Source organism: Typha latifolia, chromosome 3 (assembly GCF_019914945.1).
Source record: "Typha latifolia isolate L0001 chromosome 3, TyphaL0001v2, whole genome shotgun sequence".
Lineage (NCBI taxonomy): Eukaryota > Viridiplantae > Streptophyta > Magnoliopsida > Poales > Typhaceae > Typha > Typha latifolia.
The window spans coordinates 9803295-9818568 of NC_133088.1; the positions used below are offsets into that span (position 1 = coordinate 9803295).

A 15274-nucleotide genomic window follows, 5' to 3' on the forward strand; every position below is an offset into this window, starting at 1 on the left:
ACCTCTTTTTCTTTCTGACACATTAACTTTTTTTAACTATAATTTTTTAAGGATGTTTATTTCTATTAGATTTTTTATTGAAAACTAATGTATGAGCGTCATGTGATTAATATTAGGTTCTCTAGGAACTATTTTACTCTTATTTAAAAGGAAAAATAAGAAAAATTGAGGGATAAATAAGTCATTTGTTAACATAGTCATAGGATAAGAGATTTTCTATGATTTAGAGTATTAATATGTACCAAAAAAACAAGGTGCTAGTGAAAATGAGCAATTATTTTAAGGGCCTTAGTATAATTATCTCTTAAATATTTCACAACTTGATAAAATATATATTTATATATTAGATACTGATTATTATTTTCCATATAAGCAAGTTTGAGTCACAAAGCGATCTTATTAAGCAGAGAAAGAAAAACATACATCCTGCACTCCATAAATCTTGCATTAATTGAGGTGAGTCACACAGTAGAATATCTTATGTTTTTTCTTAGTAATACTACAATCAATGTAGTCACCTGTGGAATATCTTATGTATTTTCTTAGTAAAATATACTACAATGAATGCAGTCACCGTATTATTATCAGCAATGAGAAGAAAGATAGAAGATATCCAACTAGTTATTTACTAATTGACACAATTTTAGTGGTCTATTCAACAACGTGCAAATAGCCACTTCCTAAGCATGCAGAGTCCTAAGTTGATCTGCATATCAAAGTATAATTCTAGTTTCAACCTTGCCAAACTTCCAAATGTTACAAGCATAATACACACATGTATGCTCACTACTTATTTTCCCCTCTGTCCTCCAATCTGGACGTGACAAGCAAGGCTCCAGCAATCTTTTGCAGCATACCATTTTGATGCATGCTGCTCACCACCTTTTGGGCACTCAAATATTTTATATGGATGAGAAATTAAGAATGACACAGAGAGTGATGGATCTGTGAATCCTTATAGAATTTGCTAGCTGATAAGGAATCGATTGGATTGCAGACGTCAGTGGCCACCCCACTAAGGCATGCGTGCCAAACTCCCACTGACCTCTATTTCTCTATAAGTTGAAAGACCCACAGCCAAGTTGAAGGTGGAACTGAAGCTAAGGACTCTTAACAGTGGAAATGATGGGCCTCAGAAACATAGGCATTACTTTTTTACTTGGTTCGCTTCTTTTACTTGTAGAAGTGATGGGGAACCAAGGAGAGAAGAGGGAGGCTTATATAGTGTACATGGGAGCTGTTCCAGTTGATTCATCTGAGGACATTTTGAAGGAGAGCCACCTTCAGCTTCTGGGTTCAGTGTTGAGAAGGTTGGATCTGCTTAGTTTTCTAACTAGTTTATTCTCTCCTAAAAGCTACTTATAGATCAGTGGAGTTCTAACTAGATATGTCTGCATTCGTGGGAGTGTTACATGTATACTATTGTGGTTTTTCAAAAACCTAAAAAATTTCAATGGCCAAATGCATTTTAGCATTATATAATTTGATATAAAATTGCTTACATGTATACTAATTTTCGTATCACTTTAGTCCTTGTACTTGACTAAAATAAAATTGTTAAAAGTTTTCATCTGAATTAATGGTGTCAATATCTCCAAAATAACCAACTGTATTCTTATTGTTTCTCAACTTTTATGGTCTAAAATACCCTATATCATTACACATAAAGTAAGGTGAAACCCACCTCTCCGCAAGTACAAAGAAGGGAGGGGTGTTATTGTCTAAATAAAAATTGCTCCACCCCAATAGATTATTGTCTACCAAAAATAATAGGAGTATTTTAATAATTTAGAATATTTTGTTAATAGTGTTATCAGTTTCACTATAGTTATAAGTATAAAGAATTAAATCATATAGAACTGTAAAATCAAGCTAACATGATAAGGCTTGTTCTTCGAGCTCAAATTTAATTTCAAGCTTAGCTTGAGCACAAGCTGACTCAATCATGCTTAGATCGATAAGACTCAATTAATATATAAATATAATAAATTAGATTTAGTTTAGTTATATGTTTGATTTGATTTTGCAAAGTATAAATCACCCAAGATTCAGTTGAAGCTTTGCTTCGAGCTTGATGCAATTGAAGTTTGTCTTAGGCTTGATTTGATATAGGTTTAAACCTATTAAGCTAGAGCTCAAAATAGGCTCAAATTAAAATTAAGCAATTCAAGCTTGATTATTATAACTTAGGCACAAAATTAATTTCAATTCATGCCTGTGCTCAACTCAGTTACACCCCTATAACCAAAATGTGCACTTAAATTTTAACTAGTTACCTACTACGATGTGCTGGGAGAAGTTTGATCGACTAAACCTTGCTAAGAAAATGGCAACAGTATGGAGGAGAGTCTCACAATTCATGGATCTGTTATTTTTGTGAATATGAAAAGTTCTAAATTTGGAGAATTCGATGAGATATTAGTTATGTAATTATTTTTTTTCAAAAATATGTTCATTATCCAACTTTTGAAACTGTTTAGAAGGGCATGATTATTTTTCTGAGATATCATCATCCTCTTTTGCAATTGTGACTACCATTACTGTTTTTTTTTCTCATTTCTCTCAAATTCTCACTATGTAAATGGATTAGGGGACAACGTACTGAGAAGATTCTAATCCGGAGCTATAAGAATGGATTCTCTGGGTTCGCTGCAAGATTGACAAAGGATGAAGCTGAGGATCTTAGAAGAAGAGAAGGAGTAGTTTCAGTATTCGTTGATCCCATTTACCAACCCCACACTACTCGATCATGGGATTTCCTACAACAAACATCGGTCGTGATTGACTCCAGCTCAAACTTCGACACCTCCTCATCAGCTACTCAGTCAGACACCATAGTTGGCCTCTTGGACACAGGCAAGAGGCATCTCTTATTCATCTACTTGACACTGGCCCACCTCTATATATCTTGATTTACTACTTTTATTCTTACTTGATCCTAGGCATTTGGCCGGAGTCGAAGAGCTTCAATGATGAAGGTTTTGGAGAGATTCCAAGGCGATGGAAGGGAGCTTGCATCAGTGGAAGTGACTTCAACGTATCCAATTGTAACAAGTGAGTTGAAAGCGATTCTTTTCTTGTAGTGGTTGTTATGTTAGTTTACACTTCTATGAAAGTATTTTCTTTGTTTCAAACAGGAAGTTAATCGGTGCAAGATACTACCCAACTGCAATAGTTACGGACTCAGCAGCAACAAATAATGACTCTCCTAGAGATGAAGTCGGTCATGGGACACACACAGCCTCTACTGCAGCTGGGAACATTGTGACAGATGCATCTTACTATGGGTTTGCAGAAGGAACAGCCAAGGGAGGATCACCCTCATCGCGCATCGCAATGTATCGCGTTTGCTCATCGAATGGTGGCTGCCCAGGTTCTGCCATTCTTGCAGGGTTTGATGATGCTGTTGCAGATGGGGTTGATCTATTGTCGGTATCGTTGGGTGCCTCGATGTTCTACCAACCGGACTTCTCAGAGGATCCAATTGCCATCGGAGCATTTCACGCGGTGGCGAAGGGGATCACGGTAGTCTGCTCAGCTGGGAATGATGGCCCAACGTCGGGGTCGATAGTGAACACCGCGCCGTGGATATTAACCGTTGCTGCAACAACGATTGATCGAGATTTTGAGTCTGATGTCATGTTGGGTGACAACAGCGAGGCTGTTAGAGTATGAGCACCTTTTAATTGCTTAAAATTTGATTCAATTTTTAGCATTAGATTTTCTATCATTTTGCAATTTTGACTACAGGGTGAAGCTATAAACTTCTCTAACCTAGAGAAATCCTCAGTTTATCCCCTCATATATGGTGGATCAGCCAAATATAATTCAAGCTCCAATGATCAATCTGCAAGGTTCATGATCAGTATTACATCATCCAATTTGATCTGCTCTGCTCTAAGAATTAATAATATGTACTAATTTTATTCTTGTGGCTGCATCCTGCATGCATGCAAATTGTTTCAGCCACTGCGAGCCAGCTTCATTGGATGAAAATAAGATACAAAAGAAGATAGTTCTCTGCAATCACTTTCATAATGACACATCAAGGATGGAAAAAGTAGATGAATTGAAGAGCTCTGGAGCAATAGGAGCAATCTTTGTGAATGAGATGGGTATAGGTGTTGCTACTACTTACATCAATTTCCCCGTGACAGAGATAACCTCGCAAGCAGCTGATGATGTTCTTAGCTACATAAACTCCTCGAAGTACAATAACAACCATGACCATTAATTTCATCGTACTCAATCCATGAATTCTTCTTAATCTATTTTAATTATTATTTCATGCTTTCTTGGTATCTCTGTCCAGAAACCCCGTGGCCACGATTCTACCAACGATCATGATGACGAAGTATAAGCCTGCACCAACTGTGGCATATTTCTCTTCGAGAGGCCCTTCGTCGCAGACTAATAACATCCTTAAGGCATATAGTTTATATTTATCAATTTATAAGCCATTTGCATATGGAGCCTGAGATAAGAAAGTGACCAAAGTAGAGAGTGATTTTTTTTTTTCCTTTTCCAGCCTGATGTTGCTGCTCCCGGAGTAAACATTCTTGCTTCATGGATTCCTACATCTGAGGCTCCCTCTGGTCAGAAGCCTTCATCATTCAACTTAGTCTCTGGAACTTCTATGGCCTGCCCACATGTAGCAGGAGTAGCTGCAACTATAAAATCTTGGAAGCCGACATGGAGTCCGGCTGCCATTAGATCAGCCATCATGACCACAGGTCAGAAGTTGCTTATTGATCATGTTACAAATCAACAGGTTAGATGAACGACATTATAACTAACTTACAAATTCTAATATTTATCTGTGTATTGGCCTTTGATTAATTTTGCAGCAACTCAGACAGACAACAATAAATTGCCTATCACAGATTACTCCGGATCATCAGCCAACCCATATGATGTCGGTGCTGGAGAGGTAAACCCAGCAGGTGCACTGGAACCAGGTCTAGTGTATGAAGCAGGAACTGAAGACTATTTACAATTTCTCTGCAACTATGGGTACCAATCATCTACCATAAAACTTATAACCACTATTCCTAATGGATTCCAATGTCCGAGTAATTCAAGTAAAGATCTCATCTCGGAGCTTAATTATGCATCAATCGCCATCTCTACATTGAGCCGAGACCAACAAAAGGCTGTAAACCGAGTTGTCACAAATGTTGGAGCAGTAGAAGAAACTACATATAATGTGAGCATTAATTCTCCACCAGGGTTAGATGTGAAGGTAATACCAAGTAAGCTTCAATTCACAAAAATGGATAGGAGTTTGGGATTCCAAGTGGTTTTCTCAATGGTGAACTCCTCAGTCAAAGGTGATTTCTTTGGATCGATTACATGGTCGGATGGAACGCATAGAGTTCGTAGCCCATTTATTGTCAGAAACGTTTGAGAAAGATGTTTAATACTTTACATATGTTATCTTGAATAAATTTAACTCAGAAGAGATAATCTCTTATTAATAAATCTCACATAAAACATAACGTAATGATCTCTGGTTTCCAAAAAGGAGAGCTTAAAAAGTTTATTAATTTAACTACTGACGTTGTCCTATTGCTGATGGCAGTAATCGAATGGACAAACCTAGACATAAACATAAAACCAGTACTACAACGGTATGTGAATGCCAAATTTGCCAATATTAGGACCATTAGATGTTTAATTAATATTCAAAACACCGGATATTCTAGAAAATAAAAACACTAGGTGGGCATTTAGAAAAAGGACACATCTTATAAAATATAAGGATATGAATAATAGGGTATATTTTCTATACAATATTCAAATTGGATCAAAAGGAGCATTCAGACGGGTATGATACATTTTACTAGAGTCTTTTCTTATTGTATTAGTTATTTATTTCAAAAAAAAAGTTTTTGTATGTCGCGTTCGAAGGCGGGAAGGGGTGTGTTCGAACGCCTTTGCGAATGCCTACAAGCATTCATATTGATAGAGAACACAAATTGTGCGTTCGAACGCACTCGGCTGCGTTCAAACGCCCGCATGCGAATGCCTGCATACGTTCGCATCGACAAAGAATGCAATTTGTGCGTTCAAACGTAGTCGACGAGAATCTACTATTTTTAGGGTTAATAATTATTATTTTTGGCTTGTTTGGTTAGCATCTTAAGGTGTGGATGACAAAAAAAAAATATAATGATGAATGAATCTTGATTTTTATCTCCTTCTATCCTCTCTACTCTAATCTCCCTTCCCTTTCCTTCAAGCCCTAGTCATGTGCCATCTTGATGTAGGTGTTCTTCTAACCTCCCTTGTCTATCGAGTCCTCCCTCCTCCTTGGGATCTCAACCACTTCTCCTCTTCATTCTTATCCCTAAACTCCATAAACCATCCACCCTCATCATCTCCACTATCATCCATAACCTTATCATCACCTCCACTCGTCACCACCACCATCACCCCCACTCTTGCGTATTTTTATCATAGTTGCAGTCTGAATCTATGAAGGGCGTAAATACCAAAAACATAGATTAGGAAGTTATGGATCGACTACCCTTAGTTTTGTAATTTTCTAATTATGAAAAAATATCTGATAAATATTTTTCCTCGATTGTGCGGATTGCTTCCCTACAATCGATCCAAATATTGAAGAGGACATTCCGTTTCTATCAGTGATATCAGAGCCTAGTGGACCTCGAACCTCCATTAATGGTGGAGACAAGGAAGATGGTATTGTCAAGGAGATCAATGGAGGGCACACTGACAATGAATGACTCGACCCACGAAAACCCTAATCGAGAAGCTGATACCCTTGGTGCAGCTGATGTAGGACCAAGTCAATCGACGTTCGTGGGTGTGAGCATGGGCTTGGCGGATGAACTTATGGGCATGTTCCAAAAGTTGCTGCATTGGGTGGACATAATGCAGAACGATCATAAACCTTGAAGGAATACATCATGAACTAGTCAGCTTTGTTATCTCCTCGACGAATATCGGTGTTGCAAGAAGGACCAGTGGTGGAACCACATTAAACCGACACCCCACAGGTCCAAGTACGACATGTTAATGTCAATGAGCTACTTTTACCTATTCTTACACAACATCCCCCACCTCTAGTACATCACTCGAGGCTGGCGGTGGTGGAACCCGAGAGGCGTGCGGCAGCGGTGCACTTCGTCGGTGAAGAAGATTGGAACTTTGACAATTATGTCGATCCCTTTGGATATGGTGTTAGACATGTTCAAGGATTCCGAGAATGAGAGCAACAACCATAGCGGTTCTGACCTGAACCAAAGATCTTTCGCGAGCTCAATAATATTATTTGGGGGAGAACTGCACGCTTGGACTTTCTAAAATTTTAATACGGGGATCTGACGGATTGGTTGTTTCAAGTAGAGCAGTATTTTAATTGTCAAGGGACAACGAAGGACGCAAAAGTGACGATGACAAGCTTTCACCTCCAGGGAACGACGTTGCATTGGTACTGATCGGCCATTCGAGGTGGAGGATTTACCGATTGGGCAAAATTTTATAGAAGGATTACATGCAGATTTGGGATAACAGTGCATGAGGATTTTTCTACCATTTTAAGAAAAATAGTTTAGAGGATAATCGTGTCGGAGTACTAAGCAGAATTTGAAAAAGTTAGTAGTTAGTGCGAGCCACCTTAGCTCGAATCGATATTGATGAGCACTTTTATTTCAGGGCTGCGGGAGAAGATCCAAGCAGACATTCGTGCTCTCTGTCCTACCACTCTTGAGGAGGCCTTCGAGAAGGTCGTGAGGCTAGAGCAAAAGCACTAGGCTCTAAAAATGGTAGCGAAGGCAAGTTGGGGCAGCCGAGATGGGCGGTTTGCGCCGAGAATGCCGGCTGAAAATTTTGCAGGTTCGAAGGAAGTGGCTGCTAGTACAGGGGCACGACCACCTTTGAGACCATCTTTCGATGTTAGAGGCGGCACAAGATTCTCCATTCGAACTCTCAGACTTGCCTAAGTGGAGGAACGAAGAGCGAAGGGGCTTTGCTTTTGATGTGATGAACGTTTCACCCCCAGTTATTGGTGTTCCAAACCGATCGGGAGTGTGATGATTATCGATGGTTTCGAGGGGAACGATGGGTTGTTGGTGATGGAAAGTATGCAGAGGAGGTCCATGGGGAGGATGTGGAGGTGGGTGGGGAGGATGTGGAGGAGGGTGCGGAGGAAGATATCCAAGCTGAGATTTCGATGCATGCATATTCGGGTACTTCTGCGCCGAGGACATTGTGGGTTGACAGACTCATTAAAAAGCATTATGTGCACATCTTTATCAATTTTGGGAGTACACACAACTTTCTAGATGAGATGTTGGTGAGGAAGATAGGCTTGGATGCTGAACCGACTACGGGTTTTGAGGTTGCTATTGGAGACAGCACGAAGCTTTGGGCCGAGAGCTTGTGCCACTGGACCATTATATAGGTGTAAGGATACGACATCATTATGGAATTCTATATGTTGGCTCTACGAGGAGCGAACATTGTCCTTGGCACTCAGTGGTTGCAAAGCTTGGGACTCATCACATTTAATTTCTAGAGTATGTGGATAAAATTTCAGCAAGGAAACAAAAAGGTGCGACTTGATGGTGTTCAATCCCTGCTGATTCCAGCGATGCAGCCGATGGTGGAGTTGCCGTGCAAGTGATTGGGTCTATCTTCTTCAGTTAGGACTAGCAGAAGATGAGCCTCAAATGAGTCTATGTACTATAATTATTTTGTCTAATTTATTGGATAAATTTGCTAGACTATTTGAGGAACCAAAAGAGTTATCGCCGGCACAAATGTCAGACCATCACTTAGAGATTGTGCCTAGGGCTGCACCAAGGAATGTGAGACTGTATCGATATGTACATGTGTAAAAGGTGGTTATCGCTAAAATGGTGGCCGAGATGTTGGAGCAAGGCCTCATACAACTAAGTCATAGCTCTTATCGCTCGTGTTATTGGTGTGAACTATTGGGCACTAAACGCTATCACCGTCAAGGACCGATATCCAATTTCGGTCATAGAGGACCTGCTGGATGAGCTTGTAGGGGTGACCTTATTCAACAAGCTTGACTTGAGGGTCAGGTATCATCAAATTAGAGTTAATCCGGCGGATGTTCACAAAACTGCATTTCAAACTCCGGACGAGCATTACGAGTTCCGGGTGATGTCGTTTGGCCTCACCAATGCTCCAGCAACTTTCCAAAGCCTCATGAATGATATTTTTTGGCCTGTACTTAGATGGAATGTCTTGGTATTCTATGACGATATTTTGGTGTATAACAGGACTGAAATGGAGCATTTGCGACATTTAGAGGATGTGCTGAATTTGTTGAAGTAAAACCAGTTGAAGGTTAAAAAGTCTAATGCATTGAATTATTGAATAGACTACTTTTTTCTAGTTCTCTCTATCTCTTAACGCTAGCTTTCTCTTTCGTCTCTGACTTTTCTCCCTTCCTCTTTACGATTGCCACAATTGTAAGACAATCATCGTTTTGCATATGTAGGTCACTGCCACCATCTACCATCGAGCCATCTCCATCAACAACTCGACCTCCACTTCATCATCCACCTCTACTCTACAACTAGCCCCCATCACTGTCCTGCATCAATTTAGTATCAAAGCTAGTTAGATCACATTAATTTAATATTATAGTTAATCAAGTCGTATCAATTTGGGAGCAACATTTTTTGGCATGGCCACCACAAAAGTCAAGTAAGGGAAGATGAATGATCCAAATATTAGGCCCTTGATGGCCAAGATAAGCTCTACCATTGCTAAAATAAAGATGAGCAACATAGGAAAGATGAGGGCACTTGACTGCATGAAAGGCAATGACAGATCCTGAACTACCATTTTCAGCCCTATTCCACATCGATCGCTTTCTCAACATGATAGCATGATCCCTCCACCCCAAGGGATAACAACTCTGGGTGTCCATATAAATTAAAGATCAATTAGCATGCTCATGAGTGGATACAATGCACTTGCAATCATAATTTGTGCAACTCTATGCACAATCCAAGGGATGATCATGTCAACTCAGGGAAGCCGTATTAGAGGAAAGGGAAGGAGCCCTGTCATGGCCAAGGAGAGTTGAAACATGGAAACACTCAAAGAGCATCAATCCAAGATTGCATGATGAGGTCGATGATCAGATCACTGATTAAGGATACTCTGGCCACATTTGGGCATAGCCTTGTTGCACCTTCTATATAGTCGTACAAGCATGAAGATGTAGTCATTGCACCCATTGGAGCACCACCTTCACCAATGGCCCTGTCGCCCATTGCTAGTCTCAACTCTCAATCGATGCACACATCAACAAGCCATACAAGCTCACCCCCTTGCGTCCAAACATATACCTCCACTCACTTTAGTTGAGTCGTGACCCAAACCAACCTAGGGACTTCGACAATCGGGTAAGTCATATAATCATCTTAGACGTGCCCCCACAAGCCATAGATGAGTCCATGGACTAGATGGCATAGCTCAAGCCGCACACACGAGCACCTACAAATCATGCTCCTTTTTCACATCCGAACATTGCTCAGCCTGAAACTAGAGCTAGACTTGGTCTAACGCTTCCCTCAGCCTTCCCCATCTAGGTCAGCCACTTTATCACCTCGAATGCACGCCAAGTCCACTCAGTCTAGCTCAGCCTACACATGGCTAATAGTCAAACAAATTATTCCTTTAGTCTAATCCTTGACCAAGGCCTCACTTGGATTAAGCCTTGATCCATCCCTTCTCAAGATCTTTCCCATCCTGGTCGACGACCTGATCCATCTAGATGCTTAGCCCATAGCACGCAACAAGATATAGTCCCAACTGACTAGCCTACGACCTAGTTAATTAGTCTGTGTATTGTTTATAATAGACCCGACGATCTATAGAGGTGTCCGACCTCAACCCACCAGCATAACTAGGTTGAGTTTTGATCCAATCTCTCTCGAGCCTTTCCATTTTCAGGTGGGCCCACTTCCTACTATGGACGTGCCCTCCGTCATGCCAAGATGCACCAAAGCTTAGCCTAAGAGTAGGCTTCTACTAATCTGGATTGTTTTCAAGCCTTTCCCAAATTCGGGCACGACTCAAGCCTAGTAATGGAGTTTTAAATACTCTAAAAAGTCTACTCTCAGATCGAGAGCCCCCTTAAGCCAAGACACGCCAAGCTCAAATATATTAGCATGTGTGCATGCTTTAGACTAGACCCGAACTCTCCTTGGTGTGCAGTTTAGTCTAACCTTGGCCACCCTTCGACAAACTCTTCATGTACTAGGGCTTCACTAATCCAAGTCCTAGCATCCTCCACAAAATGTGCTTCCCTAAACATTATTTGTCTAAATCGAGTGCGCTCGTGGCCCACTGAGTTCACTAGTGGTGTTTGCATTCTACCCATCATCTTCCATGAGTCAACTGCTACTTCAGCCTATCCTAAAGTTGTATCTACCCAAGGGACAGTCGCTGCATACATTGTTGCTAGTCATAGCTTATCTAAGAGCAAGCACCGCACTAATAGGACACAACACAAATTTGTCGGCCGCCAAGAGCACCGGTAGTGTTCGAGCCTTGTTCATCATCTTCTTTGAGTTGAGCTCTACTAGAAACCCTCTGAGGGTTGTCCCTATCATAGTCAATCACCTACAATCTTAGGACATAGACCACTAACCCTAGACGTGGCCATGAAACAAATTAGTTTTGCAAGTGTGCACCTAAAAACATCAATCCACACCGCTGCTAGTCTAAAAACATCAATCCCTATCGAATGCACCCTTACATTGGGCTACATCAATTGATACCGAAGAGTCCTAGATTGGGTAGTGCACCCCTATCATGGTATGATTCAAATCTAGTGGATCCGACCACTTGCGAATGGATGGGTTCGACTATCTAAGTCTCTGATATGGTTCTCAACTTGAGGACAAGGTGAATGAAATTGTGATGGATTGATATGATCCAAATCAAAATTGGGTCTGAATCACTCTACCCCTAAACCGTAGGAATTTTCAATCTACTCAGTTCTAGAAAATTAATCAGATATTCATGCGATGTATGAAAATTATGAAACCAAATATATTAGATAGGCGGCATGATAGTCAATATTTTTCATATTCGAACTTCCTTCATATTCTATTTAGGGCATAATAGAGTTACAATCAAAGGGAATTTGAGAACCAGTTTAGATAGGTTTAATTATTTATTTCTTAGTCAATTTTTAGGACTCTTTTATTTTATTCTCTATAAATAGGGTCTTATGGCACATATTTTAAGCATGCATTTAACTATTAAATAGACTACTTCTTTCTAGCTCTCTATATTTCTCTCGGGCCTAGACTTCTTTTTCGTCTCCAACTTCTCCAACTTCGTCTCGCTTTGCCTTAACCATCTCGACCTCCCGTACAACTCTTGTCTTTGTGATCGCCACAGCTATAGCCAATCATAACCTTTAGCCATCTACTGCATTCGTATTCGTAAGTCACCTCCATCATCTATTGTCAAGCCACCTCCAACAACTACCTCATCCTCTACTCCATCATCACATCCATCCTATGTTATGATCTGACCATGTAAGTCGAGTCAATTGAGTCAAGTTAAGTGAGTTAGTTAGCTTTATCTTATTATCTTAAATTTTAAATAAATTAGATAATCCGCATGTGGATTCGATCCGCTAGGATTTCTACCCTTATAAATAGGAGTAGTCATGCGTTGTGATACGATCCTTCCTCGGCTATAGGCTCTGATACCAGCTTGATACGAACCCTCTTTTGGTTTAGACGGCTCTGATACCAGATTGGTACGATCTTGCACGGAACTTTAAGATAAGATCCCGAAATATCCCGCCGTTGGATCACTGTGAAATTTTGATATGTTGTAGGCCCGGAAAAGAGCTTTCCAACGGATCTAGTTTCAGGCGAATCGGAGTTGGGGATCTCGAGATATCGTTCGTTTAGTAGACGAACGTCAGGATACTCTGTTTTTGGATTCCGTGGATGAAGGCACGAAATCCTGGGTAATGGTGGATTGTGGAGGGCCGGTGTTGATGGGGTGGCACCGGTGTAAAAGTGATGGTGGAAGGGTTATGGATGATGGAAAGGTTAGGGATAGCGATGGATAAATTGGAAGAAGGGGGAGAAGAGGGCCACTCCTAAGGGACTAGGGTGATTGGCCTGTCGAGGGAGATTAGAAGCGGCGTCGCCGGGGAGATTGAGGGAACGGGAGCGAAGAAGACGAAGGAGGCAAGGCAAACTCAATTCTCAATAATCAATAATAATTTTGGTTGCCCTACACATACTTTTATAGGCTAACCAACAACTCAATCTTATCCTAAAACACAATCTTATCCTAAAACTCAATCTTATCCTAAAACTCAATCTTATCCTAAGGTAAATCCAAACTCGAGACGACGTCGGTGAAGTCCGAATCGTATCACGTTGATAATAATTATGGAATGAGAATTGAGTTAAGTTATTTTTATTATCTCATCTTTATCTTTTACTATAACTGTTAGATTGTTCTTATCTTTCTAGGAGTACATCGTAACTATAGAACTTTTCCAAGCTTTCAAACCCTAGCCACCATCTTTCTCCATTAGTCACCCTATTCTACGGCTGTCCACCACCACCCTTGATCGTCTGCCACACTCCGATGACCTATGTTCACTTTTTTATTTTTATCTTTTCATCTTGACTTTCGATTTAGATAAAATTAAAATTATTAGATCCGTAACTCGTGAGCCTATCACCACAAAAAAATTTATAATTTTCTTACGTCAAAATTGGTCAAAATCTGCTTCATAACATTGGTATCAAAGCCAATATTTCTCAATCGATGGTTAGCACGAGATTGAAGAAGATGAACGAGCAACCATGAAGGATTAGGAACTCATCTCTATTTCTGTGGGGGTGTCTCTAGTGCCACCACCACCATTAGCAGTTGCTAGCGATGAGCCACTAGTATGGGCAAAGATATTGATAGACTCTGTGGACTCGTTGAGAGAATCATCGAAGGAGGGCTCCAAAAGTATCAAGAAGGCTCTCCGAGCCTTGACGACAACTATCCAAGCTCGCTCCCACCTACTTATGCAGCTAGCGCCGCCAGCCATGCTTGAACTAGGCCCCCACAACGAGGCATACCCAAGCCGTGAGAAAGGGAACCAACCATGTGAAATCGCGACCTTGACCCCTCCTCTGGTTGCGGTGGAGGTCCCTCCACCACCGTAGACCATCCTAGTTGCCTCTTCCACACAGGAGAAGCCCCCAGCGATAGCCCCGACACCATCTTCCCTAGCTATGGCGGAAGGTAGGGCTCGAAAACCTATGCTTCCATAGGCAATCTAAGCACTCTCAGCCCAAAAGGCCACATTCAGTCTCTTCCATAGGACCCCCGCAACTAATCCAAGATGATAGCAGCCACAATAGATGACCAGAAGAGCACCATTGACAATGCTCTTCACTTTAGCGAACCCAAGTTGCATAGCCATGGGTCTGGCATTCCAACAACCATTGACAACCTCGGTTGGCCTCCTAGGGATAACTGGCATCCAATGGTGGCCACTATAGTGCTGGAGAGCATCATATGGTCAAACTTGACGGCCACACTCGCGGCATTATTGCCCGAGAGAGGCCATATTAGGGTGGCTTCCGCATGCCTCGCCGCCACCTTGGCTCCATGATAGTGGGACTATAGCCATCAACCATAACAACTAGGGGCCACGGGACCGGTTGATGATGTGCCATGGCCGCCACTATTGCAACCCTAGCTCGAGCTTAATTTTCAACTTCCATCGCCGCTCATCGCTACCGAAAGGACCTGCTGGATGCTGACTGCCACTAGCCAGTAACATTGCCCAGCCACCACCGACACCCATGCAGCCCACAGTGGTGTCCCTAGGCCGAAATATAATATCAGTCCTAGGATTAAGTTTTTGGCTAGGGAATAAAAGAGATGAAGTACACATATCTCAAGGCTGCTGAATTTTGCAATCTAGCTCGATCACCTTGCATGAATCAATTGGGAACCTATGAGTATGACTTAGGGCCGAGGAAGACTAGTGGAACGACCCGGTGGACCTACATTAGCTGATTGAGCCAAACCCGTGGCCTACGAGCATGACGTAAATTGGAAGATCCAGCTCACGTATTAGACACCTTGAGGACAAGGTATCAAAAGCGTGGTGGATTGTTATGATTCGACCACGGTTGTTGAGTCAGTTGAGTCGGTTAAGTTAAGTCAAGTCAAGTAATTTAGTTAGCTTTATCTTATTATTTTAAATTTTAAATAA

At 41.2% G+C, this 15274-nt stretch overlaps 1 protein-coding gene across 1 annotated transcript; it reads left to right on the top strand.

Annotated features, from left to right (window-relative positions):
* The first annotated feature begins 1079 nt into the window (after positions 1–1079).
* On the top strand, positions 1080–5481 carry LOC140784114 (CO(2)-response secreted protease). Its single transcript, XM_073131322.1, has 9 exons — positions 1080–1310; positions 2591–2856; positions 2943–3054; positions 3138–3669; positions 3751–3854; positions 3967–4209; positions 4313–4427; positions 4529–4733; positions 4848–5481. Exons 1-9 carry the CDS (start codon positions 1123–1125, stop codon positions 5405–5407), a joined length of 2325 nt encoding a protein of 774 aa, XP_072987423.1. The 5' UTR covers positions 1080–1122; the 3' UTR covers positions 5408–5481.
* The last annotated feature ends 9793 nt before the right edge of the window (positions 5482–15274 follow it).